Here is a 24,370-nt window from a genome sequence, read left to right as displayed (position 1 = left end):
CTTCAACCCCCGCCCCTCTGCGAAACACGCAACTGTGGGGACGGCCTGATGTAAACAATCAGGGCGAGCACGGCAGAAAGAGAGGGCATGGCAGCTGCCCGGAGGAAAAGCATGTAAGGAGGAGAACAGAAGGGAGGGGGCCGCAATGGAGAGAAGGGGAGGGAAGAGGTGGCTGGAGGCGGACAACGGGAGAGTGGGAATTTTCAGTACTCCTAGCCGTGGCGGGAGGGCAGAGAAGGGATCAGAGAAGCCGTGGCGCAGAGTCAAGCGTTGCGAGCCAACAGGAGCTTGCGAGGCTCCAAGAAGGGTCAGCCACGCCGGGAGCCGCAGTACAAGCACAAAAGAGCCTCATGCGGCTCGCGAGCCGCGGGTTCCCGACCCCTGATCTGGGGGTATAGCCCCTTCCCTGTGGCTTTGATCAATAATACCCTTGTTACTACTTTCTGCAGTTTGAATATCTGATACTACATCTCCAGCATCCTATACAGTTTGGCCATGTTAAATAATCCATAAATAATTCATAAACTTATTTAAATATATTACAAATATATATTCATACCTGTGTGATTTGAAAACTGGACAGAGTTCACAGAATCAATTTCAAACCCCAAAACCTGAAACATAAAAAGGGAAATAACTATCAATAGAAATGTTCCTTGATGCTTCAGGAAAGAACATAACCTGTGGTACAACTAGTACCATACTATATTTTGAAAGTAAAAGTTGGATAATTAAATCAAACCTTTAAAAAAAGTTCTGCTGAAGAGAAAAAAGATGACAGAGAAAATAATAAAGTGGCAAATAGAAAACTTGCTTTTTATATGAAAAAAAACAGTATGAACTCCAGCAAAAATAATGTATTTTCCTATAATAATACTGTGGCTGTTACTTAACCCTAACAACGTGACTGCACAATTTTCTAGATCCACTTTTGGAGCATCACAAAGATCAGAGCCAGGTCTGGTTTCCAATGTTAACATTTTGCAAAAATAAAAAGCAAAGAATGGAATAAACAACATTCCTCTGGATGATCCGACTGCCAAATCCTACAGGCTGAAAGCACAAAAAGATCTGTCCATGAAAACAACTGACGGGAAAGAGTACAACAGTGTGTAGCAAAGGAGGTTATGCATTTTAGCATGACTTTTAATAAACTGAGATAACAGTAAATGGATTATATTTGATGTTTGACTCATACCACATTTTCATCCATTGCTAAAGAAAGTCTGCATGAATATGACAGAAAAATCTGACATTTAATATATTTGCTCTCAAATATCCCCTGGTAGAAATAAAATGATCTCCTCAAAAGAAAAGTTACTATATACAGCACAGTGAGTCATAGGGAGACAATAGTAATGATGCAGAAATAATTGTGTATGATCCATTTTCAGGCAATTTTCTGGCAGGTTAATTGAAGCTTTTGCTAGTCGTGTTGTACTGGGGCAGGGGGTGGGGAGATTGTCTCTTCCTTTGGCATGACAAGGTAATTCTTTTATGTAAACTGAAGCCATGTGACCAGGCTGGGCCAAAGTAAGACTCCTGCCTATGGGTTCACTCATAAAACATTAGCAAACTGCAGCATACAACAGTAATGCACTTACCTGTAACTGTTGTTCATTGAGTATCTTCTGAGCAAACACACACGGGAACTGTGCAAGTGCAGGCCAGCCATGGACTATTAAGCTTCAATCTAGAAGGTTTCTAACTCTTGAGGAGCACTCCCCCATTCTCCATTTTGAGATAAGGCTTTACAGCCCAAACAGTCATGTGATGGAGAAGGGAACACTCCTCTCCCTCAGTTCTCCCTTTGCCGCATGGAGCTTACATCTCAGGCCAAATATGTCCAGAGTACGGAAAGGAGGGAGGGATGTGTGCCTGCACAGAGGACACGCAATGAACAAGTTATAGGTAACTACAACACTGTTGTCATCATTGTGTCTTCAGTGCAGCCCCACATGGGAGATTAGCAAACTCACTTACTCTGGAGTTGGGTGTGGGCCAGTCAATGAAACAATGATTGTAACACTGCTTTTTCCCACAGTTGCATCACTCCTGGAGTTTATATCTATGGAGCAGTTATTCAGGAACATCAATGGATTTGACCAAGTAACCACCTTAGAGATGTCTTGAGGATCAACATTCCCCAGGAATGTGCTGATGAGCCCTAAGCCCTAATAGAATGCACTTTAACCTAAATTGGGCAAGGCCTCCCTGCCAACTTATTAAAAAAAATTGACAGCAGAGATGAACCATTGAAATCCATTGTGCCATTGAAATCAATGTGACAAGTCAGTCTCAAATCATGCCAGCTCCATTGATTTCAATAATATTTCAACATAAATCATTGCCAAAGGGTTAAAGTTTTCCTGAAAGTTGTTTTATTTAAAAAAGCACTCTTGAAATACTTGTTGATATTAATATATTTCAAAAAGCTCCATGTGTTAGTGACTTTGGATATAACTTCTTTGCTTGTGACCTCTAATTGTGAGCAATTAAAATACTGTACGTCAGCTAAAAGCCTGAATGGAATTACCAAATAATTATAAAACTGGATCCATATGGTCGTTTCACACAGTTTAATTGAAGAAGAAAGAATTCAAGCTGGTAATCGTTTGTCACGGTTCACTGAAGCAAACAGTTCCTATAGTCACTGCCTGATAAAGGCAGCAAAGGCCACATGAATATCACCAGTGAGGGCTTCATAGGTTTCTGAAATATGATGAATGCCCTTTAGCTACATTCTGAACATACTGTGTGCCACACACACACACTCATGACTTTATACACTTCTGAAGTCAATGTGCTCTGAGCAGTACTGAAAGAAGCATACATTTTATTTAATTTCATGCAAGTTGTATTTCTTCAGTAGTCATTTAAAATGCAGAAGCAGAAGCAGTAGTCATTTAAAATGCAGAAGTATCAAGATCTTCAACAGCAGCAAGGATGACGAAGGAACTGATAGAAGATATAACAGTTTAAAATCAGCAAACCCCAAATGGAAGCATGTATTCTTAAAGACAAAATGGAACTATTGAAGAAAAAAACCTGTACATTGCACTGAATTGTTTGCTTTGATTAAATAGTCATTAGAAACAAGAAGCACTCATTAGTGCAATTTCTAATAGATACGGATAGGCAAACAAGTAAACCACAATACTTAATGGCTGTATAACAGCAGGTTTAAATTACCTCATTTATCAGTGTCTGAGTGAATCTAAACAGTTTTTAAGTAGAAAGAGGGCCTATATGTGAGTTCAAATATTGTTAGATAGGACCTACTGTCCATTCCAGTCTCATATGAAAGCAGAAAGTCCATTCGGGTAGCTTGGTGAGGTTGGTGATAGGCCGCATCTCTAGGCCGCATCTCCCACTAAATCCTGCTAAGGAGAGTCCTCTAACCTTAAGGAATAGCTTTTGGGGAGGCATGAAAAGTTGCACTGGGAAGAGGGAATCAGAAAAGCCTCGGTGCATGCAGATGGTTCTCTGCATAGACCTTTGGATCCTGGCCATTGTACCTATTAAATACTTCTTCTAATGAAAAGCCACACAAGCCCCAGTGACTTTACTGTTTAATTTCAGTGGAATCTAAATGATATTAACTTTGTATTGTCGAAGGCTTTCATGGAATCACTTGGGTGCTGTGTGGTTTCCGGGCTGTATGGCAGTGTTCTAGAAGCATTCTCTTCTGACGTTTCACCTGCATCTGTGGCTGGCATCTTCAGAGGATCCTCTGAAGATGCCAGCCACAGATGCTGGCTTATCAGGAGAGAAACTACTGCTAAATACTGACCATTAACTCCCAGAAACTCTAACACTTAAACGATATTAACTTTCTCTGTAACAGTCACCAAATTGTATAGGATTTCTAATGATGATGGAATGCATCCTACAAGGCTCATGGAGGTGGATTTTCCACAAAAGAACATACGTGACATGGCACCATAAATAAGGAAGAAGGGAATAGTTATATTTCTCCCTCCTTCATGAGCTAGTTTCATGAGTGTCTCCAATCTTCAGTTTGGGGTGGGGAGTACATGCAAGTACCATATCTGCATAAACACACCTAGCTAACAGTCTAGCAAACATTTACATTTAACATCCCATTGAAATCAGGTAGACCATATCTATCTCAACTTCTGTCTTTCAAGCCTTTGCTTCCCATTCATAAATGTTCAGTGACATCACTCATAGATGATGTCAGCAGGGCTGGAAGCAGCCAGAATAAGTTTCCAGGTAGCTGTCCTTCACACACAGTTATACAGTGTTATCGTGTCTTCTTGATGAACAGACACATAAAGAAATAGGAGTATTTCTGGCTCATACTTGGGGAGCAACGAAAGAAGCCTGAGGCGAATTGTGCACAGTTGTGCTTTTTCAGGGGCATCATTGTTGGAAGTCCAAATCCTTGGTGTCTAGCTAGGCTATACTTGCTACTTGCATATCTATAGCAAGCCAGCTCAAAACAAAAAGGCAGTGGCGTAGTGGTTAAGCACAGGTATACTCTAATCTGGAGGAACCAGGTTTGATTCCCCGCTCTGCCACCTGAGCTGTGGAGGCTTGTCTGGGGAATTCAGATTAGCCTGTACATTCCAGCACATGCCAGCTGGGTGACCTTGGGCTAGTCACAGTTCTTCTGAGCTTTCTTAGCCACACCTACCTCACAGGGTGTTTGTTGTGGGGAGGGGAGGGAAATGAGTTTGTCAGCCCCTTTGAGTCTCCTGCAGGAGAGAAAGGGGGGATACAAATCCAACTCTTCTTCTTCTTCATTTGCTCCCCCTTGTTTGCCAAATCAAATCAATAGCATCTGGCTTGTTTTATAATTCATTACAAACTTTAACCTTGGATTCCAGGATATAGAAAACTGTAATACATTACAGCTTTCTCCTGCTTGATATACATTGCATGATCCTGACAGCATTTCTGCTAGATATTTCCATAATTTTAAAAGCCACCTCAGCACTTTACTCCATGTGCTTAAGAGGATACATCTAAAAAACACTATATTTGTTTACTGAGAAACCAGCAATGTTAGGGTAAAGCATGCAGATCCTTTTGTAAGTTACTGCAATTTGAAGCAACAATAATTACTGAGACACACACTTCTTTTTTATTAAACAGCAACAACTTAGTATTTGGGACAAAGTATTTTTTTTCAGTGTCAAACTGTCAAACAAGATTAATAGTGCAATGTAAAATTCTTTATCTAAAGACATATCTGCAGCCAGTCTCTCTCTCTCTTCTCTCTCTCTCTCTCCAGATTTGGAGTAGGGAAAATGGTCACTGCTCGCCTGAACATTATTTCATTTAAATGCATGGTCATTAAAAAATTTTCATTCTAAGCACAGAAGTCAGAACAGAAACTTTCAAATGATGAAATCGGGACACTTTTAAAAAATGACTAGGTATCACTCTGAAGGATGCCAAAAATAGAAAACTGCTGGCTATAAAAAGCAGCAAGAGGGACCTACATTTATTAATATGTTGTATCTTTGTATGTCCAACATGAGTGGGAAGAGAAAATTTTAATAGTTGGAAAAGCAGAAACCCATCTAGAAAACCTTGCTTGGGATCAAATCTCATCCCAGTTGTCTTTTCAGATTCAAATTTAAAAGAAAAGAATACCACCAACACAGCAACTTAAGGCCCTTCAACAATGAACAAATATATTGTGACATAATCCAAGGCCTGCTTCACTACAGGTAGGGCATAATTTCAAACTATACCTCTCCACTACTTAAAGTCAATGAAACAATATGACCCACAAGGACATGGTTTCATAAATAAATAATGTGTGCCATGATAGTAATTTGTTCAGCTACTGCAAATATTTGAATACAAATTGTAAATCAATATGCCATATTTTTATCCTTTTGATCCTAAAACAACTCATTTTGGATACAAATAGAGTTGGTCTATGTCACAAGTCTAGGAATGATGGTAGAGGGAAAAAATGAAAAATTATCATTTTCAAAATACTTTTTAAAAGTAAGACTCCTTACACAAAAAAGGGCAAAAGAGAATTTAAGAATAAAAATCAGCAAGTTCAAAATGTCACTTAACACCTGATTCCCAAAACACGTTTCAAGAAACTGAAATTCTGATGAATTTGCTTTGTTAAATTAGCAAACAAGTCTGAAGATGGTGCTGTCACTTACTAGTACTTTGAAGAATTGTCACTTGCTTATCTTGTGTACAACAGAACTTTGTACTCAACCAACAGCAATTCTTGAATTTCACTGGTTTTCAACCTAAATATTCATAATTTTTTTCTCTGTGCTATGTGTATGTGCTGCCATCAAGTTACAGCTGACTTATGGTGACCCCGCAGGGTTTTCAAGGCAAAAGATATTCAGATGTGGTTTGCCATTGCCTGCCTCCATGTCACAAACCTGACATTCCTTGGAGGTTGATCGTCAAAACTTTAATGAAGGGCAACCCTGCTTAGTTTCTGAGATCTTACCAGATCAGGTTAACCTGATGCATCTGATGACGTGGGCTCTAGTGTATGTCATAATAAAATTGACTAGCCTTTAAAGTAGCACAAGACACCTTTTTAATATTTATTTATTTATATTTTAGATTTATTAGCCACGCTCCCCCAAAGGACTCAGGGCGGCACACAACAATAAAAGCATAACAACAATATATATAGCATTAAAACCAAGAAAATTCATTATAAAACCATGTCCCAGATTTATAAAAAACCCAGGTGGCGATAAAAACCCTCCCTACCCCCCACCCTCGTCCACCGGAAGCTGGGGTGATGGAAGCACATTTCAGCCTGGCTGGTCAAATGCCTGTCGGAACAGGTCCATTTTGCAGACCCTGCGGAAACTCGACAAGTTTGATTGCCGCCTGAGCTGTGGAGGCTTATCTGGGGAATTCAGATTAGCCTGTGCACTCCCACACACGCCAGCTGGGTGATCTTGGGCTAGTCACAGTTCTTCTGAGCTCTCTCAGCCCCACCTACCTCACATGATTTTTGTTGTGAGGGGGGAAGGGCAAGGAGATTGTAAACCCCTTTGAGTATCCTACAGAAGAGAAAGGGGGGATATAAATCCAAACTCTTCTTCTTTTATAGCCAGCCTACCATTCCCTTGTGCAATAACCTCTTGCAGCTGGGTTACTCAAATTGGCTCCTGAAAAGACACTGCATCTACTCTAGCTTGCCCCATAGCTGCTAACCTGCTGCTGCATCTCCTTTGCTGTAAGCTAGCACGTAGTCTCCACCTGCATAGCTTCTGGGACTCTGGAGATAGGGGGGGAGGGGAAGGAGCGGTCTGGGCCACCTCTGGCTCTGTATCAAGGGGCTGAAGAGTCTCAGAGCTAAGCTCTTGCTGGGGAATCTCAGAGCTGGGACCTGGCTGGGATGCCTGAGCCTGGGGACCTGGTCCTGCAGGAACTTCTTGCTGCTCAGTCTCTGCATCTACAGGTAGTGCCTGAGATTCTGAAACCAACACTGTCCCCTCTTCTCTATCTGAGTCTTCCTCCCGGGGTTCCCATTCAGACCAGGCTGAGCCCTAACACCGCCTTCCAAATATTTACAAAGCCAGGATCCAGCCTTGCAAATGGGGAGAGAACTCTATCCATCTTCACAAGCACCCTGTTGGCTCTCTCTCCCCTCCCCTTTGCAAAACCAAGATCAAGCATGAGGGGGGGGGATCCAGTCTTGCAAACATGGGAGGGGATGCCCATGGATATGGGGAAAACAGAGAAAAGAACATACAAATGGCCACAGAAGGTACAGATTGAAGATTTTGGGATTGTGCATTTGCTCATTGTACGGATGCAACAATAGTAGCAACCAAATGAGGAATGCTGGGAGGGAAATGAGGGAACTGGCAGCAGAATAGGTGGAGAGTGGACAGAGAAATGGAGGAACACACTGCTCTGTTGGAGGGGAAAGTGGGGGAAGGAACCCGAGGCAGGCATGGCGCACTCATTCAAGTTCAGATTCCCAGAGAAATAGAGGAAAAGGTTGGAGTTTGCCCACATTGGGAAAACCCATCCTTCCATTCATCAGAAGTGCAGTCACGTTGTAACAGTTGTGTAAATGAAAATCAAACTCAGATAATTTATTTATTTATTTATTATTTAAACTTTTATACCGCCCCATCCCAAGGGGCTCTGGGCGGTGTACAACATGAATCTCAGTACAAATAAATATGGTTAAAACCTTTAAAAAACAGCAGTAGAATAATAAGAGGCGTCCAAATACCCTAATTTTAAATCCTCCCCTAAGAGGGAGGGAGTGGCGAGTCCTATTAGGTAGAAGGACTCAGGTGTTAAGAGCTAAAGGGGGGGGGGGGGCAAATGTCGCAAATCTTGTTGCATAATTGAAAATCTTCCCCGAAGTGAAGGTGGGCTTGCCTCAAGGGGAAGCCCTGTGCACAAATGGTCTAAGAGAAGGAAAAATGAGCCAGACAAACTTTTCACCCATGCTATGCTAATTTCATCTCAGGTAAACTGTTTTAAAATAAGAGTAATCTGAACAGCAGAACATAAATGGGCAGCATAGGTCAACTAATCACAAGTTGGTCCAACGTAATTTAATATCTTTTGTTCTCCATTATTTAACATAGTGCATCAGACTGATATAGTGGAACTACATGGTTCAGGCTTATTTGAGAGAATTGAATACAGTGATGCACAGAAAACTCATTAAGATTCTGGAGATATATTGCCTGGATAATAATGCATTACAGTGAATAGGCAATTGTCTTACAGATACAAGCAAGGCAGCAATAATGCATCACAGTGGGAACGGGTATTGTGTTCGTTATTTCAGAACTTAGTAGTAGAAACAAGTGCTGATTCATATATTCCATTGTGACCTTCAGAGGATCATAATAGTCCAAAGAGTCTCAACAGGGGCTTGCTCAGCATATGTTAACAGAAAGTAAAATGTGGCCCAAATGAAAACATCACATCTGAAAGTGTGAACATCATGAAAACACAGTTGTTGGCTTTAGGACTGGTTAGAAACATACAAACACTTCCATCCACTCAACTGAACTTTACACTTGTTTTTCTGGAACAGCAGCCCACTACCCCATCAGCAAACTGCTTCTGAAATCCAGTGCAGCTTCAAAAACAATATGTGAACAGCATGTTGATCTGCTTCTTGAAAAACCAATACATCCAAGGGTCCAATCCTATGCTTCCTGGCAATGGAGTTTAACTTCATATTAAGAATGATTCAGCTACACTGCTTGCTACGTTACTCTAGCAAACACAAATGAAACTATGCAGAAGTATGTGCATCCACAACTTTTCCTTAATAGTAAATGTCAACTTCAAACTTGCTTCTACAGAGATCCCCCCCTCCCCCCCTGGACAGAGAGTAGCATGCAATGCATTGTTAGGAGTTTCTGTATAACATCACTTTCATTCTTAGCATGGGTCAGGCTTCCTGAGAAAAACCTCCTCCGACCTGATTTAAACAAGGAAAATAGGGGTGGCCAGAGGCCAAACTTCTGTGTGGAAGCTCTGCCCACAACCGTTAGATCAGGGAGCAGGCTAGCTGTGCCACCAGGATGGAAAGGCTAAACTCCCCACTTCTGTACAAGGAGGACAGACAGTAACAGGGAGAAGGATGAAGCAGGGGAACAGCATTAGGAGTGAGTGCACAGCAACAAGGTGTAAAGATGCCATCTTCATCCACTCGTTACTGTTGCTTTTACACTTTTTAAGCTCCCTTATGGAAGCAGCCTCTGCCCCAGAATCCAAGCCTGACGGAAACAAGGAGAGGGGGTCACCCTCTGATGAGTACCAATGGCCCCTCTTAAGTAGTTGATCCAGATGGATGTGTGTAGGGAAGTGGTAGCTGTGCCAACGAGACCTGCGGGAAGACTTTTGGGTGACAGTGTAGCCTGATCCATCACACTTCATCCTGTTCTCAGAGTGTGGGCTTATAAAACAATTATCTCTCCCCCTTTTTGTTTTAAAAGATACCGGTATTTATTGGGACATACAGTGAAAAAGCAACACAAAGGTACATATTTGTGATCTTTAATACATGGAGAACTCACAGCATTTAAAGGATAATAGTCTGTATTACAAATTCCAAAGATTGTACTGTTCTTATGTCTAGGGACATATATTAAGAACAAAGCTACAGTGTACTTGGATATCTGGACTATGGACATTTCTAATCCACATTTGGCCAAGAATGCAGTTAATACTAAACAGATGTTCCTTCTACGACAATCAAAAATGTTGAGAAAAAAATTAATGTGTCACAAATTCTGTCATGGATTATCACTTTGATGTTAGGCTGCTCCCACACACAGAGACGATTTGTCTACATATGATTAAGAAACCACCAGAATTTAGCAAGACCAGAAGAAATTAATTCCAGCATACTTATGAGATAGAAATACCAGACTCATGGGCATATTATTATTAACCTACCTTAGCACAGTGGCCTGGACCTCTCACTTGACCTCTGAGAGGCTGTGAGTGGTATCTCAATTCCAATTCCAATTTTATCTGCTGCACTGGTTCTTATGCTACACCAGTGGTGGCGAACCTATGGCACGGGTGCCAGAGATGGCACTCAGAGCCCTCTCTGTGGGCACGCGCAGAGTTCATCATGTGGGGGGGAAATTGCCCCCCCACACACACATTTAGGCTGGCCTGGGCCGCTGGGCTCGATTATTAGCATCAAACCTAAGACCTAGTTTTGGGGAAGCAGTGTGACCCTGTTAAGCGCTGTTAAACCCCACTGATTTTCATGTGAAGAACTAAAGCGTGATCCTTTACCTGGGAGTAAGCTCGGTTGCTGGCAACGGGGCTTGCTTCTGAGTAAACGCTCCTAGGGTTGTGATTTGAAGAGTTCCATGGTTGCTTCAAAGCAAACCCATCGACTACCACCAAGCTTACTCCTGAGTAACGCATGCCTCGGAGCCAACCGTTTTTTCTAAACTAAAACCTCAGTATTCAGGTTAAATTGCCGTGTTGGCACTTTGCGATAAATAAGTGGGGTTTGGGTTGCAATTTGGGCACTCGGTCTCGAAAAGGTTCGCCATCACTGTGCTACACAATCCTACTAGAACAGGAATAGTGCTAATTGCCTCTAGATTTCTACCACAGATGAGGTTCCTGTTCTGGGGTGTCCTGGACTGGTTTCCTGGAGTTTGTATGTTTGTACTACACTGTTGCACTTCCTATCAGATTATATTTATCTGCATTTGATTTACTACATTGGCCATTGGAGAGTGTTGTGTTTTGTTTGATAGTACCTGGTTTCCTGGAGGCCCAAGAGGGTGTGGGGCAGGTGGTCTAAGTTGTAGCCACAAAGTGAGTGCACAGGTGAAGAAAGCATGCCCCCCCCCCCTTGTGTCTGCCATTATTACCCTAAAGCCTTTCCTGACAGGTGCTTTTCTTCCAGGTTCAGCTCAGTTATATCAGAAATCAGCAGATGAGAAAAGCATATGGGCAACAGCACCTGGTTTTAAAATTGGGCTCTACCACCCACCTTGTATATGAACAAGAGGGACACAATTAGGGTCTGCCAATATCCTACCTAGTTTGGTCTTAATTTCTAAGAGCTTTTCCCTACTTCCTGTTTGTTTCACCCCACAGCCAAAGTTACCTTGGGAGATCAGCTGAGCCAACCGCCTTATTCGAAACAGAAAATGAAAACCTGAAGCTATATTTAAAGCAACTGTTCAGATATATATCAGATAATAAAAGCATAACATCTGTAAACTGCTTAGGAATATTGGTTGAAGTTTCTTTCTCTGAATGCCTGAACCCTTATGGAAGTACCTCTATTACTGTATTAAGCATAAACATTTGATGCTACAAAAGGATAGCATCCATGAAGCCATTTTTTCAAACTGAAGATTTGTAAAGAAAGTGCCTTCCTTTGAATTCAGTAAAGCCACTATCCTCCAAATTAGTTAGCCACCAGGCTCCTGCTATAAGGCAAGATATAAATTTTACAGCATCTTTGGCAAGACTCATTCAAGAGAAGACCCTTCCTTGGCTCCTCCTCCTCGGGTCACTAACAGGCCTGAACAAGACTATTCTATCCCTTTAGTAAGGCCTACTGTGTAGAAATGAGTGAATAATGCTTTCCTTACATGGAAGGAAACAACAAATCCTGTAAATTACAACATATCTGTTAAAGACCAGGCCATTTTTCTCCTGGCCTGTTGGTAACCCTAATTTCTCCTCCCTACCATCTGCTCACTTTCCCAGAGAGGAAGCAGGAGACTAAATAAGCACATGGTAGTGGCAGCTCCTCACCACTGCTGTAGTTCACCCAGAGAGCCAACAAGTGAGCAAATAGGCACATGCCTGTCATTTGCTTACTTTCCTACACTTTCTCATTGGGCAACAGAGGGCATTATAACTTGCAATCCCAATTTCCATCACTGATAAGAGGAAAAAGGCAGATGAGATGAGGAATCAGTGCTGTGTAGCCATGCTCAGAGTTTTGGATGCCAAATTCCCTAGGTCACCTTTGCTTGATTAGTAGAACCAAGGTGTATTTTCCCATTTGACTTTCAACATGGGATGGCAGTTACTGCATTTTTAACCTAAGGTGCTGATGTGAACTAAAATAACTAAAATAAAAAGAGAGAGTTTGATCTTCCCTGTGCTGGCAGATTTATGACACATACTGCTAATACCCATAAAGCATGATAAGGCATTATCATGGTAAACTGCATGCTGTTTTATAATAACCAAATACTGTCATAGTTTAGAAACTGTGTGAAGATTCTGTGTCTTGAAAACTACAAAGCTACTGATCAAACACCATCATATTTAGCTTCTTTGCTGCATTGTAAATAAACATATCATTTTGTAACAAGGTCAGATGTTAAACTTTAAGCTATTTCCTCATGTCACCTTTTATTCTTCCTAGACTGTCCAGTACCCAAGCTTGGGATAATGTGTGTATGTGTATACAAAATTCTATACAACATAGGGGGCAAGAAAACAGTCTTAGATTACGTAAAGTACTGATTTCTGATCTTAGCAATATGTTTGTTCAGTCATAGACACTGGTTTTAATTTATACTTTTTCACCTTCAGTTGGCTACAAACATGAGCTTCTCATATCTTAACATTTTTTTAAAAACTTCTTTACTACAGTTCACTTTGATTTTCAAAACAGTTTTCATGTCCTTCTATAAATAGAGGTGAAACGTCAGCATGAGTCAGAACGCTGAAACATCTCTCATTTCTGATTCAGGGCAATTTAGCCTGCAGAGCCTCCGCTGTGTAGAAAGACTACTTACCTCAGCTATCAAAAACAGCTGCCACTACAGAGCACAGATTAGCTTCACAGCTTCTACATTGCATCACAGCATATACTGGCATGCTCTGACGTCTGCTTTAGCACTGACTTGCATGATGATTACCCTCTGTTGAAAAAAAAAACTCTTCTTCCTTCCCCCTATAAAGCAGCAACATCTAGAGCAAATTTTCAACCCATGTGTCTTCCTATCAGTAATAATAATAACCCTCAAAATTCTTATAAGTCATTCAGAGAAAATAAATAAAGCAAAATCTTAATGAAATGTGTAGACTATTTAGGGGAAACTAGTTTTGCCTGTATTTCATTCACAATTGTTCAAAATGGCAACCAGAAGAATCTGGAAAGATGCTTGAGAGGACATTACTGATAGTCAAGGCTTCAGTGAAATATTGTTGAACTCATTCCATCAGTAGAGACATCTGAATCAGTAACACATTTGTGAATAGGGTTAACTACTTACATTGTAGAAAAGGGGATAGATTAAGATTCTAGAAAAAGGAATTGATGCAATAATGACAAGGAGTGTTGGCTGAGAGTTTCCTGGCTAAAGTATCATCTCAGTCAGCAACTAAGTAAGTGGTCTTGGGCAAGCTACAACAGCTACATAGCCATATCTGAAGTACAGAGATAACAATATTGACTTGTTTTACCATATTCTTGTCACAAGGATTAACTAGACAACTTGTGCAACATCTCTATAAACTTGAAATTCAGTTATATCAATGCGTATAATTATCATTTCCTATGGTAATTCTTATTTTGTGCTATGATCTCTCCAAAATGGATTTAAAGTACAACTTTCAATCTCATGTCTAGTAGCCTTTGCAATCCTTGAATGGTCTCCTATTTTAAAGTACCGTAAATCAGGGGAAATTTGCTTTCCAATAGCCTACATTTTTGTATCTTTTAAACTACTTTGTTTAAAGCAGGGGTCTTCAAACTACAGCCCTCCAGATGTTCACGGACTACAATTCCCATCAGCCCCTGCCAGCATGGCCCAATGACAGGGCTGATGGGAATTGTAGTCCATGAACATCAGGAGGGCCGTAGTTTGAAGACCCCTGGTTTAAAGTAACAGACACTACAGATTACATGGGAACATCTGGGTTAGTCTTTCTTATACTCAGGGACCTTAGTGGTCATATGGAAAAAGCAAACAAAGGAACATTGGGTGCATTTTGATCAGTAGCAACGGCTTATTCTGCAGTTAAAATGCTGAAGCCAAGTGGCTGTTGGCAAAGTGAAATCAGGAGGACATAAGCTATAAATCAATTGTCACAGGCTACAATTTGTTGTTCAATTTGTGATTCCCTCTCTGCTCCCCCTGCAGTTCCATCATCAACGTGGGAGCAGTGCTTGTCAGAGTGACACAGCCAACTATTTGGTAGCACTGTCACTGATAACCAGAAATACACTATTTTCATCTCATGCCTGAGTCATTTTAAAACTCTGTTAGTACAAATGGACTTTTAGACCTCTCATATTTCATTGGATAATCTATGGCAAGAAATGCAAAATGCCTATCAGCCTTGCCAGAGTACCAAGAAATATTTTAAAAACCCTCCCTAGAATTACTGTAAAATACTTAATCTTCACCATATCAACTTTCTCCTGGTGACATTTCATCATAATGATAGCTTAGAATGAATTCCAGAAGATCAGCCCTAGTAGCAGCAAGAAGATAACGTGCAATGATGTTCAACTCAAAGATTAACCCAGAGGTTCCCAATATGGTGCCCATGGGTGCCATGGCACCCACCATCAATTTTTTAGGAAGTGGGTGAATCCAGGAAGGGCCTCTGTTTAGCAATGATTCTGTTTGGCTGTGCAGATTTTTAAAAAAATGTTGCTTTGGAGGCAGCTGCCACCACAGCACAAGGATCTACGCTATGTTACCAAAGTAAAACTGTGGAAATCATTCTGTGGCCGGCTCCATCTCCTGCAGCAGCCATCTTGTGGCAGTCATCTTGTTGCCCCACCAACTACGCCATGTCAGAGTTCCAAATGTTCCCATAGACTCAAAAAAGTTGGGGACCCCCACATAACCTATCAGTCAAAAATCCTAGTTCACCAAAAGAACTGAGATATATACACAGGTTAAGGCAAGAAAATGCATACTGATGTGGCAACTCTCTAATAGTGCAATCCTAGACAGAGTTAGACCTTTCCATAGATTTTTAAAAATTAATCTATTACGAATATTTTGCTGCTATTTGCAATAGAAGCTGCCACCCTCTGTTGTCACTCTGCTCCAACTGAACAGTGCCTGTCTAAAATTGACTCAAGATAACTATATATTCTATTTCCAACTTCTATAAACAGTGCTGACCTGCGACATCAAATAAATGCTTCATGATAAGCTTTACATGGTCATTCACCTTACTGATCTAAAAACACTTTAAAATTTATTAAAATTGCTATTTTTATCTAAAGAAAAATGGGTGATCAAAAGTGCCATCATGTTGCAGCCTACTTATGGCAACCCCATAAGATTTTCAAGGCCAGAAGCTATCAAAGGTGGTTTGCCACTGCCTTTCTTTGATAGCAACCTTAAACTTCTTGATGGTCTCCCATCCGAGTAGTAACCAAGGCTAACTTTGCTTAGCTTCCAAGATCTGATGAGACTGGGCTAGCCTGGCCTATCCAGGTCAAGGCATCTTGAAAAACAGACACACTGAAAATATTATCCCTCCCTATTAGCATAAGTAACCAGTAGAAAGATACCCAAATATCCCAACTGGGCATGTGTTCAGTACCTGCAATGGCACCACGAACTTGTGCTCAGCTGAACTAGTACACCAAAATTACATATGCTTTGAAGAGAAACCAAATTTTGAATGTGAAGGTAAACCAACTTTGCTACTTGAACATCAATCAATAAAAAGCACATATGGTAGAAACATTATACACATACCCTAGAAAATGCTTTGGGGTTTTTCCCGTTTATACAAGGTGCTGAAAAGTTTGTGGCAAGTGTGAATTTAGTTCTAGTTTAGAAAATTATTGGTTGTGAGCTAGATTATTAGATTTGATTATTATTATCACCATATTTTGTGAATAAAGAACAAAATATACCAAGTGCAATGTAGCATTTGTTATATGTAACTCATTTTGTTCCTTCAAAAAGCTTTGAAGGTACATGCTGAAACATGCTGGACAGTATCTTGGGGGAGAATCTGATCCACCTGGGACTATAATGTCCCATAAATCCATTCACTGCCTCCCCATGCCATAAAAGTGGTTTCTTACATTTTTCTAATAATATATTTTAAAAATATATAAATTTTTCCTGAGCGTAATAACACACCAGTCCGTTTCTTTGCTTAATCAACAGCACAACTACAGGAACAGAACAAGATAAAACAATAGTTGCTGAAGGAAGATAACCAGATTTCAAATTTTAAAATATTTTATCCAGATTTGTTCTAATGTTACAGCTCTTTGAAGAATCACCCACTGAGCTTCACGCAACTGTTCTGTTAATCTTGGAAAGCTTTTAGGCTGTGTTTAAAAGTAGGCTGAAAAAGATCGTCCTTACGGTCAGCGTGACCCTGACATCTTCCAATGTCCTCCAGAACTTAGAAGGGCTGTTGCATTCGGCCCCAAGTACATTTCTCATCAGGCACTGCTATGGAGCAGAACCGGCCTGAAGGCACAAAAATGCCATTCACAGTAAAGAGGCGAGAGCTTTCTTTGCCCTGAACTCTCTCAGTCCGACGTAAGCGCTTCCTAAGTACAAGTTCACCTTCGCAAAGCTTTGCCCTAAAAGGGGGGGGGGGGTTAAAAAATGCCAGCGCGCCTAAACCCCACAGCTCCTTCTAGGCAGGGGTAGAGCAGCCTTTCCGTTAAGCGGGTCGCCAGGCCGCTTGCGAAGTGGCACAGCGAGCAATCCGCCACTTACGACTATCATCCTGCCCGGGCGCTCTCCAGGATGCGCGCGGGAAAGCGCTGCAAAGTGGCGAGGAAGAAGGTGGGCAAGAATGCCGCCCGGAGCCCTCGTTCGTCCCTTAAGCAGTCCTCTTGCTCTCCACCTACCTGCAGGGGGAAGGCAGCCGCCCTGTTGCCCACGTAGCCGCGCACGACATGGCTCTGGATCGAGAGCACCCTGCACTCCTCCTCCTTCTTCTCCATGCCTGCGCGCCCCAAGGCTGAGCGCAGAGAGGAGCCGCGCGCTTTGCCCTGGCCAAGGGCGCCTGCAGCAGCCGCCGGAGCTCGGCAGGGAAAGAAGGTCGGGACCGGCTTGCGGAGGCTGCTCAGCACCTCCACCCAGCAGCGGGGCAGCCAAGGACGGCGAGGGAAAGCGGCAGCCGAGGAGAAGGGCTGGAGGAAGTCAGGCGATCGGCGCAGACACCTAAAGTCTCTTCTTACATCACAGCCGAGACTGAGCAGGCAGCAGCGGCAGCGGCAGCTCTGGCTGAAGCCATTTAAAGGAACCCGCACACGCCGCCCAAGGCCCAGCAGGAGGCGGGAGAGGCGCCCGCATGGGGCGGGCAGGCGGTCCCCGAGTTACCCTCGGCGAAGGAAGCAGAGGAGGGAGGGCGAAGTGAGCCCCCCGCTCCTCCCCCGGTGCTTGCTTGCCGGCGTGCCCAACGAGCCGCCCTCATGGCATCTCCTCTAATCGCCCCCAGCATTGGCACCCACGCAGTTGCCCACGGAATAAAAGCGTCTCACGCTGGAACACCCAGAATGCGGGGCTCCCCGCACGTACAAGAGTGCTTAGTCACGACAACGCCGCCAGAGCCGCACGCTGCCCAGCGACCCGTGAGGAGTAACAATACACCAGACCAAGCAGCGTTTCTGGGGTCGGGCTCACGCTTGCAAGATGCAGTCCCCCACCACCACCACCCCGCGCGTATTATCGTCCCAATCGATGTGTAATAGTTTGGAAGAAAAATGCCATTTTCGCTCTGTAGTGCAAAAAGCTTGCACGACATGGGAATGAGTGGTTACAAGGTTGAGTGGACGGTTTCACTTCAGCCTGGAGGGGAGGGAGTACTGTTATATTGTCCTGTAAATGGGACACTAATCCAACGTTTGAAGGGGGTGAAGCCATCATCTGCCTGCCTGATGTGTCAGGTTTTTAATTTGCAGGAGTTTTTTCGCAGGGAAGCATGGAAATGCTGTCCTCTTCAACTATAGCCTGACGTGGTACAGTCCATTGTACTTCAGAATTATGCCACCTCAAATCTCTTATCACGGGTAGGCTATGTCTTGGATTGATCATATGGCCATGGCCTTGCAGTTAAAAACTGCACTTCCAGGGCCAGAAAACGAAGCTAATGTCTCTTCTTTCCTTCCTAAGCTTGGGCTTCCAACACTGGGTTGATCATAGATGTAGGGTACCTGGAAATTATCTTTCTGTTGAGACAGTCATTGTCCTTAGGGTTGCCTGCCAACCCCCGCCCACTCATGGGGAATGGAGGGTAGGGTTGCCAGATCCAGGATGGGAAACTTCTGGAGATTTGGAGATTGTGTTTGGGGAGGACCAAGATCTCACTGGGATACAATGCTGTATAGACTTTATCCTCCAAAGCGTTCATTTTCTCCAGGGGAGCTGATCTCTGTAGTCTGGAGATGCGTTGTAATTTCATGGGATCCCTAGGTCTCACTTTGAGGCTAGCATCACTGATTGCCCTGCTCCATGTCCAAAGAAACAGAAATACTCCTACATGCAAAACCGATGAGACATTTGGGCACTACATATGTACAGTGCAAAGGGGCTTCTGCAAAAGCACATACCCAACAATACATATTGGCTGTTGAGCAGTAAGAAGTCTCACATTGGATAGACAATGATATGGGAACAGGGAAAGCCATTCTGGATAAGAACAAAGGACTGTCTTGGCCATTATCCTGTTTTCCTTAGTCAACTAGATTACATTTGCTCCTTTCCACTCTTTGGATTTTAGTGACAGACCAGCATTCATTCACTAGAATGTCAGTTGCATGGACATACAATATCAATGGCTACTATCTGTGGTGTGCAAGGGAACTTCCATGTTCAGAGGCAGAATCATTCTCTCTACTGGAAATAGGGGCAAAGAGGGTAACTTTCTCCATCTTGCTCTTTTTATGAGCTTCCAAGGAGGAGACAGTGCACTAGGCAAGTTGGATGTTTCATATGCTCTAACAAATAGTCCACACATTATTCTATTAAAAAGCATCTTGCACACATTATGCATTCTATTTTAAATTTATAACCTGCTTTTTAACAAAAATACTCAAATAGCTCTCTGTCTAAAAAAGTCCCCAATACAGCATATGCAATACACATAGAATAGCCACAAGAATAGATTCCAAGTAGAAGCTGCTTCATAATATGCTCTCCTCTGATACACATGTCAATAACTAGTGTGTATACACCTCAGCAAAAGCAGCTACCTTGCAGCGGATGTTCAAAACTGTTGCTCTTCAACACAGACTTCTTGCTTATGTAGCAGTTATACAATTCACAGTATCAACAATTTTTAAGTGAAATAACTAACTAAGTATTTCTCACTATATAAAATGGTTGCTTCAATACACTCATCACTGTCCATGTACAATAGAAGAAATACTATTTGGCAGTACTCCAAAACAAACTAAGGTCCAGTTTTTGCATGAAAGGAAAACCTGCTGCTATATCATTCAACATGTGTGCCACATTGTCACCATATATTATATTAGACGGTAGTGTTAGTGGTCAGACATTCTCATGATCCTTAGAAGCAGTTACAAAGATTATAATGCCCCTCCATGTATATTTAATGCAAAGGCTTGGTTCAAAAAATAGCTCTAGCAGGGACAAATTGGAGTCCAAGCAGAAGACAGCTGGCAGCTAAGAGGGCTGATTCCAACACTAACCTCATAATTCCTCCCCACAACTTTAATGGAATGTAACCTGTAGAACAATGGGTCTCCTGCCAGAATTACTGCATTACTCTCCTCTCATTGATCTTCTAAGATAGGCAACATACCACCTGAACCAAATCCTCTCAGCACTCCACTCTATTTTCTTAGGCTCTGTATGGTTGAAACATTTTGGTTGATTGTAATCATTCTTTATAGTTTAATAAAATCCCTGGGTCTAATCTCCTAAGAAGGATTCAGGTATACACTGGTGGAGAATCCTGCTTTTGTCCACCTCTCGCTAAGCCACCTTCTATTTTTCTCATTCCACAAATTAATGATTGGAAGGCAGACCATCAATTCAAGTAACAATAGTAGTTCTAGACAAGTTTTGTTTTACCATGACTGAGTACATACAAGGTGTTCACCATGTGGTGGATCGCCATATGGTCACCGTAAGTCAGAAATGGCTTAATGGCATGTACACAAACACAAACAATATAGTTCACAGTTCAGAGAACATGGAAAAAGCGGGAAATGAAATTTGGCTAATATTACTAAAGATACATTTCTGTGCCCATTTACTTGGAAGTAAGTCACCCTGAAATCAATAGGAATTTCTTCTTATGATCAGCCTAAATTCTAAATATATGTGCTAGGTATCATGTCTCATTGAACTCAAAAGGTTGTCTGGGCAAACATGCTTAATATTACAAAACTAAATGAGAATAGATTTGGATTATATCACCTGAAAATTTGCAATCTGATTACACACTGATGAAAATTCAGTCTAAATTGAGAGCTTTCTGTACCAGGTATCCAAATAAACATAGTTTTTGAAACATATATTTGCATTGACTATGTATTAGCACTTTTAATTAGCAAAATTCATGCATGACAGCATGAAACAGCTGTCATTGCATTAGAATTCAAGAAATCTGAAGAATATGAAAAATATGTGATTGTTCACAATACCCCCTATGTTGCAGAGGCAGCGATGTGACTCAAATGGTATTTTATGAAATCTTCAAGATAGTATAGTCAAGGGAGAGGCATCAAAATGGACTCTAGAAAAGGCCAAGTGAAATTTAGGGAGAGCAATAGAAGATAAACAGGGAGCAGTAGAAGTACCTTCCCATGATCTGTATACGGGAGGGAGGAGTGCAAAATTTAAACAGTAAAATTTAAAGTTGACATTCTTGTTAAGTTCATGTTTCTCAGAACAACTAAATAATGTTTTGAGTTATTTCAATGAAGAATTTACAGTGCAATCCTTAACAAAGTTACATCCTTCTCCGTCTGTCCACTAAATGTGGTTTAGAGGGTGTGGCTGTTTAGGATTGTATTGTTAGTTAACCCATTTGATAAAAAAATAACATTTACAGTGTAAAAATATTCAAACAACATATTAGTTGAGAAGGTCACACAGCCGTTCTTCACTGTCAAACAAAATGTCCTCTCCAAACAGTATTAAATTAGGCCATGTTGCTAAGAAACCGTCAATGAGAAAAATGTCTTTGACTCCTAACAGAAAGCAAGTTATTGAAAACTGATATTGTCGTCAAGATTACCTTTTGGTGGAAATTATTATAATCCATTTGCATGACCTGACGGAATTTTATTCTGCTTGCAAATAATGTGATATAAAGAGGACTGAAATCAATGCAATTTCTCAAAAAGATTTTAAACAGAAGGAATGCCATCCAGCTTTCTTGAGAAAAACAGCAGTCTAGAGATTTATCATCTGTCTGAAATGTAGACTTACCATTGTCATGATTACCACATTGAAAAGGCTTCATGGATTCATTCATTCAAATGCGGAAGAAAAGAAACCATGAAACATAAACTAAGCAAATAGCCGTATAATTATAGATTCCGAGGCCACATGCTGCAAAGTCTTGAGTCACAGATCTCTTAATAGCTTGACTACAAACTATCCCATTATACCAGGCCCAAAAGAAAGACAAACTGGAATTTATTTAAAATGGTAGTTTGTGGATTTACAGCCTTCTTTCAAAACAGTGACAAGTTCTGAACAATTTTTAAAATATATTGGCACTGAAAATAGGAGACTTAACTCATGCAAATGTTGCGGGACACAGCTCCAAACTTCTTTCATTCACCAAGGGTTCAAAAGTTCTTTTGACATTTGTAGGCACAGCAGTTGCTATGTGGAACTGATTGTCAGGAATCAGAGTTGAAGCCCAGTACTGCTCTTAACACAACATAATGAGAACTCAAGTCCAAAAAAGAAGATACAGTAGATAGATGAAACACCCACTGATGCCCTGGATAGTTATGCTAGGTTTGAACTTAGAAGATACCAATTTAAATATTTTAGTCAGCCACGAAGATTACCAGTTGCCTGTTGCATAGTATCAGCAACAGGCAAAACCATGATGGAATGTGGGGGAGGTGTGCAAACAATGGTGGGGGTGGCGAAATGTGTTCACAGAAGAGGTGATAACAGCTGCTGCATAGGATAAGCCAAGAGAAGGAAATCCTCATTTTGGCAACAATTACTCTGAGAAACAGAGGGCCAATAGCTTGTTTCATTTGAAGGTGTTGTAATCAGCTGCCAAACCTAGTGAGAGACTTTGTGTTATCGGTCAAAGTGGTTAACAGAAAATCATTCTATTTGTCAAACCTTTCAACTTAAGAAGTCAAAGAAGCTCAGGGCTGAAATCAGATGAAACATTTCACATGTGTTGCAGAGAATACACATTCAGCCCCGCAACTGAGTAAACTAGACTCCCTCCGATGTTTGGGCTTGGTAAAATGGCACAGAGGAAAGCTCAAGCCCCTCCTGATTACTGGAAATGCTCCCAACTTGAACTTGGCCCTGGCATGCTTAGGAATTTTAGCTCCCCAATAGTAAGTATGGCTGCAGGTGGAGACATCTAAACCTTGTCCCAACTTGTGTCAAATACTTTTTTAGTTTGGCTCTCAACCAATTGCTTTTCATATAATAGCCCTGTCCACATCCATTTTGTACACACACGTCACATAATTATCAGCTTAACCTTTTTTAGTGATCAAAGGAAGACCCCCCTCATTCTTTTTTCATTAGCACAAAAGTAGTTGAATCCAACTCAAGATCTTATCCTGTAGCATTCAGGTAACAAGGTAATTACAATTACCCAACTGATAGTGATAGAACATGTAGCAATCATTTCTTTGTCCTCTCGATAGAAAGTGTAATTACAGTTGCAGGAAATGGAATGCAGTCCGCTACACGTGGCCTCTGAATAGAGAAGGCTTCATTCTAAGAACGCTTGAAAACCAGGATTTCAGCAGTTAATTCCAGTAACTATTTGGACAAATATTTATGAACTTTCTAAATAATTTACTCTGTAAAACTGAGGTTGAGGTAAAAGAGAACACAGTATGTGTTCCAGTGAGCCAAAAGAAAGAACAAGACTTTTGCAAACAGGACGGATAACCCTCCTGGTCCTAAACTGCATCAGTCAACTTTCTGTGTGTGGCTTGCATTATAAGTTGCAAGTCACTTCTTTCAGTCCCCACTGCTCAGGGTTATCTACCTGTCAGGTTGTATTTCTGCATATTTTATTCTTGTCAGAATATGCACATAGAGCACTAGAAACCTGAGAGCACTGCTGTGTTCAATACAGGACAGATTTGCATGTAAGTTAGAGCTGCAGGGTTATGTGGTAAATTAATTTATGTTGTCTGTTTTAATCTTCAACCCCATTACCTGTGTTTTGTATCTCTTTTCCTGCAGGAAGGATAAATAATCTCTATAGGACTGGACTGATTATAGTGTTAAAATATATAATCACTTCTATGACATTTCTGTGATTAGGAAAAATGGCCAATATGACTTCAAAACTTCTCTTTGGCATATGGCCAATAAGCGGAGACTACAGCAGTAAAAATAAGGGACAGGAATAAAATGTGATTTATCTATAGCACTGGATTCAAGGGTTCCTTTTAGCTAAAAGTACTTTTCTAACATAGGGAGCTTTCCTTACTAGGAAAAATACTCCTTTACTGCAAGAGCATTTGTTAACCCACCTCATACCATTCTAAGATCAGGGAAAGCAGATGCAGCCTCCTGGAATCATGGATAAATTATCTTTAAAGCCTGCATTGAATCCACCTCTAACTTGAACATTGTTTTCCTGTATACATAAGCACAAATTACAAGTATGCTTATCACTCAAAACAGATATACACCTAGGCTTTTTAACTCCAATATTCATTCATTCAGCTGATTAACGTAATTCAGACACAGTGCCAAAATGC

At 41.4% G+C, this 24,370-nt stretch overlaps 1 protein-coding gene across 1 annotated transcript in view; it reads right to left on the bottom strand.

The window, feature by feature from the left end:
- PDXK (pyridoxal kinase) overlaps window positions 1-17,891 on the bottom strand; it is a 58,653-nt gene extending 40,762 nt beyond the window's left edge. The window contains exons 1-2 of the mRNA XM_048492804.1: window positions 17,312-17,891; window positions 560-614 (exon numbers count right to left, since the gene is read on the bottom strand). Coding sequence (XP_048348761.1) covers window positions 560-614; window positions 17,312-17,407 — 151 coding nt within the window. The 5' untranslated portion in view covers window positions 17,408-17,891. The remainder of the gene's footprint in view (window positions 1-559; window positions 615-17,311) is intronic.
- Window positions 17,892-24,370: the final 6,479 nt, after the last annotated feature.

Source organism: Sphaerodactylus townsendi, linkage group LG04 (genome assembly GCF_021028975.2).
Source record: "Sphaerodactylus townsendi isolate TG3544 linkage group LG04, MPM_Stown_v2.3, whole genome shotgun sequence".
Lineage (NCBI taxonomy): Eukaryota > Metazoa > Chordata > Lepidosauria > Squamata > Sphaerodactylidae > Sphaerodactylus > Sphaerodactylus townsendi.
The sequence above is the reverse complement of the archived record's forward strand: the minus strand, read 5'-3'. Positions and strand labels throughout refer to the sequence as shown.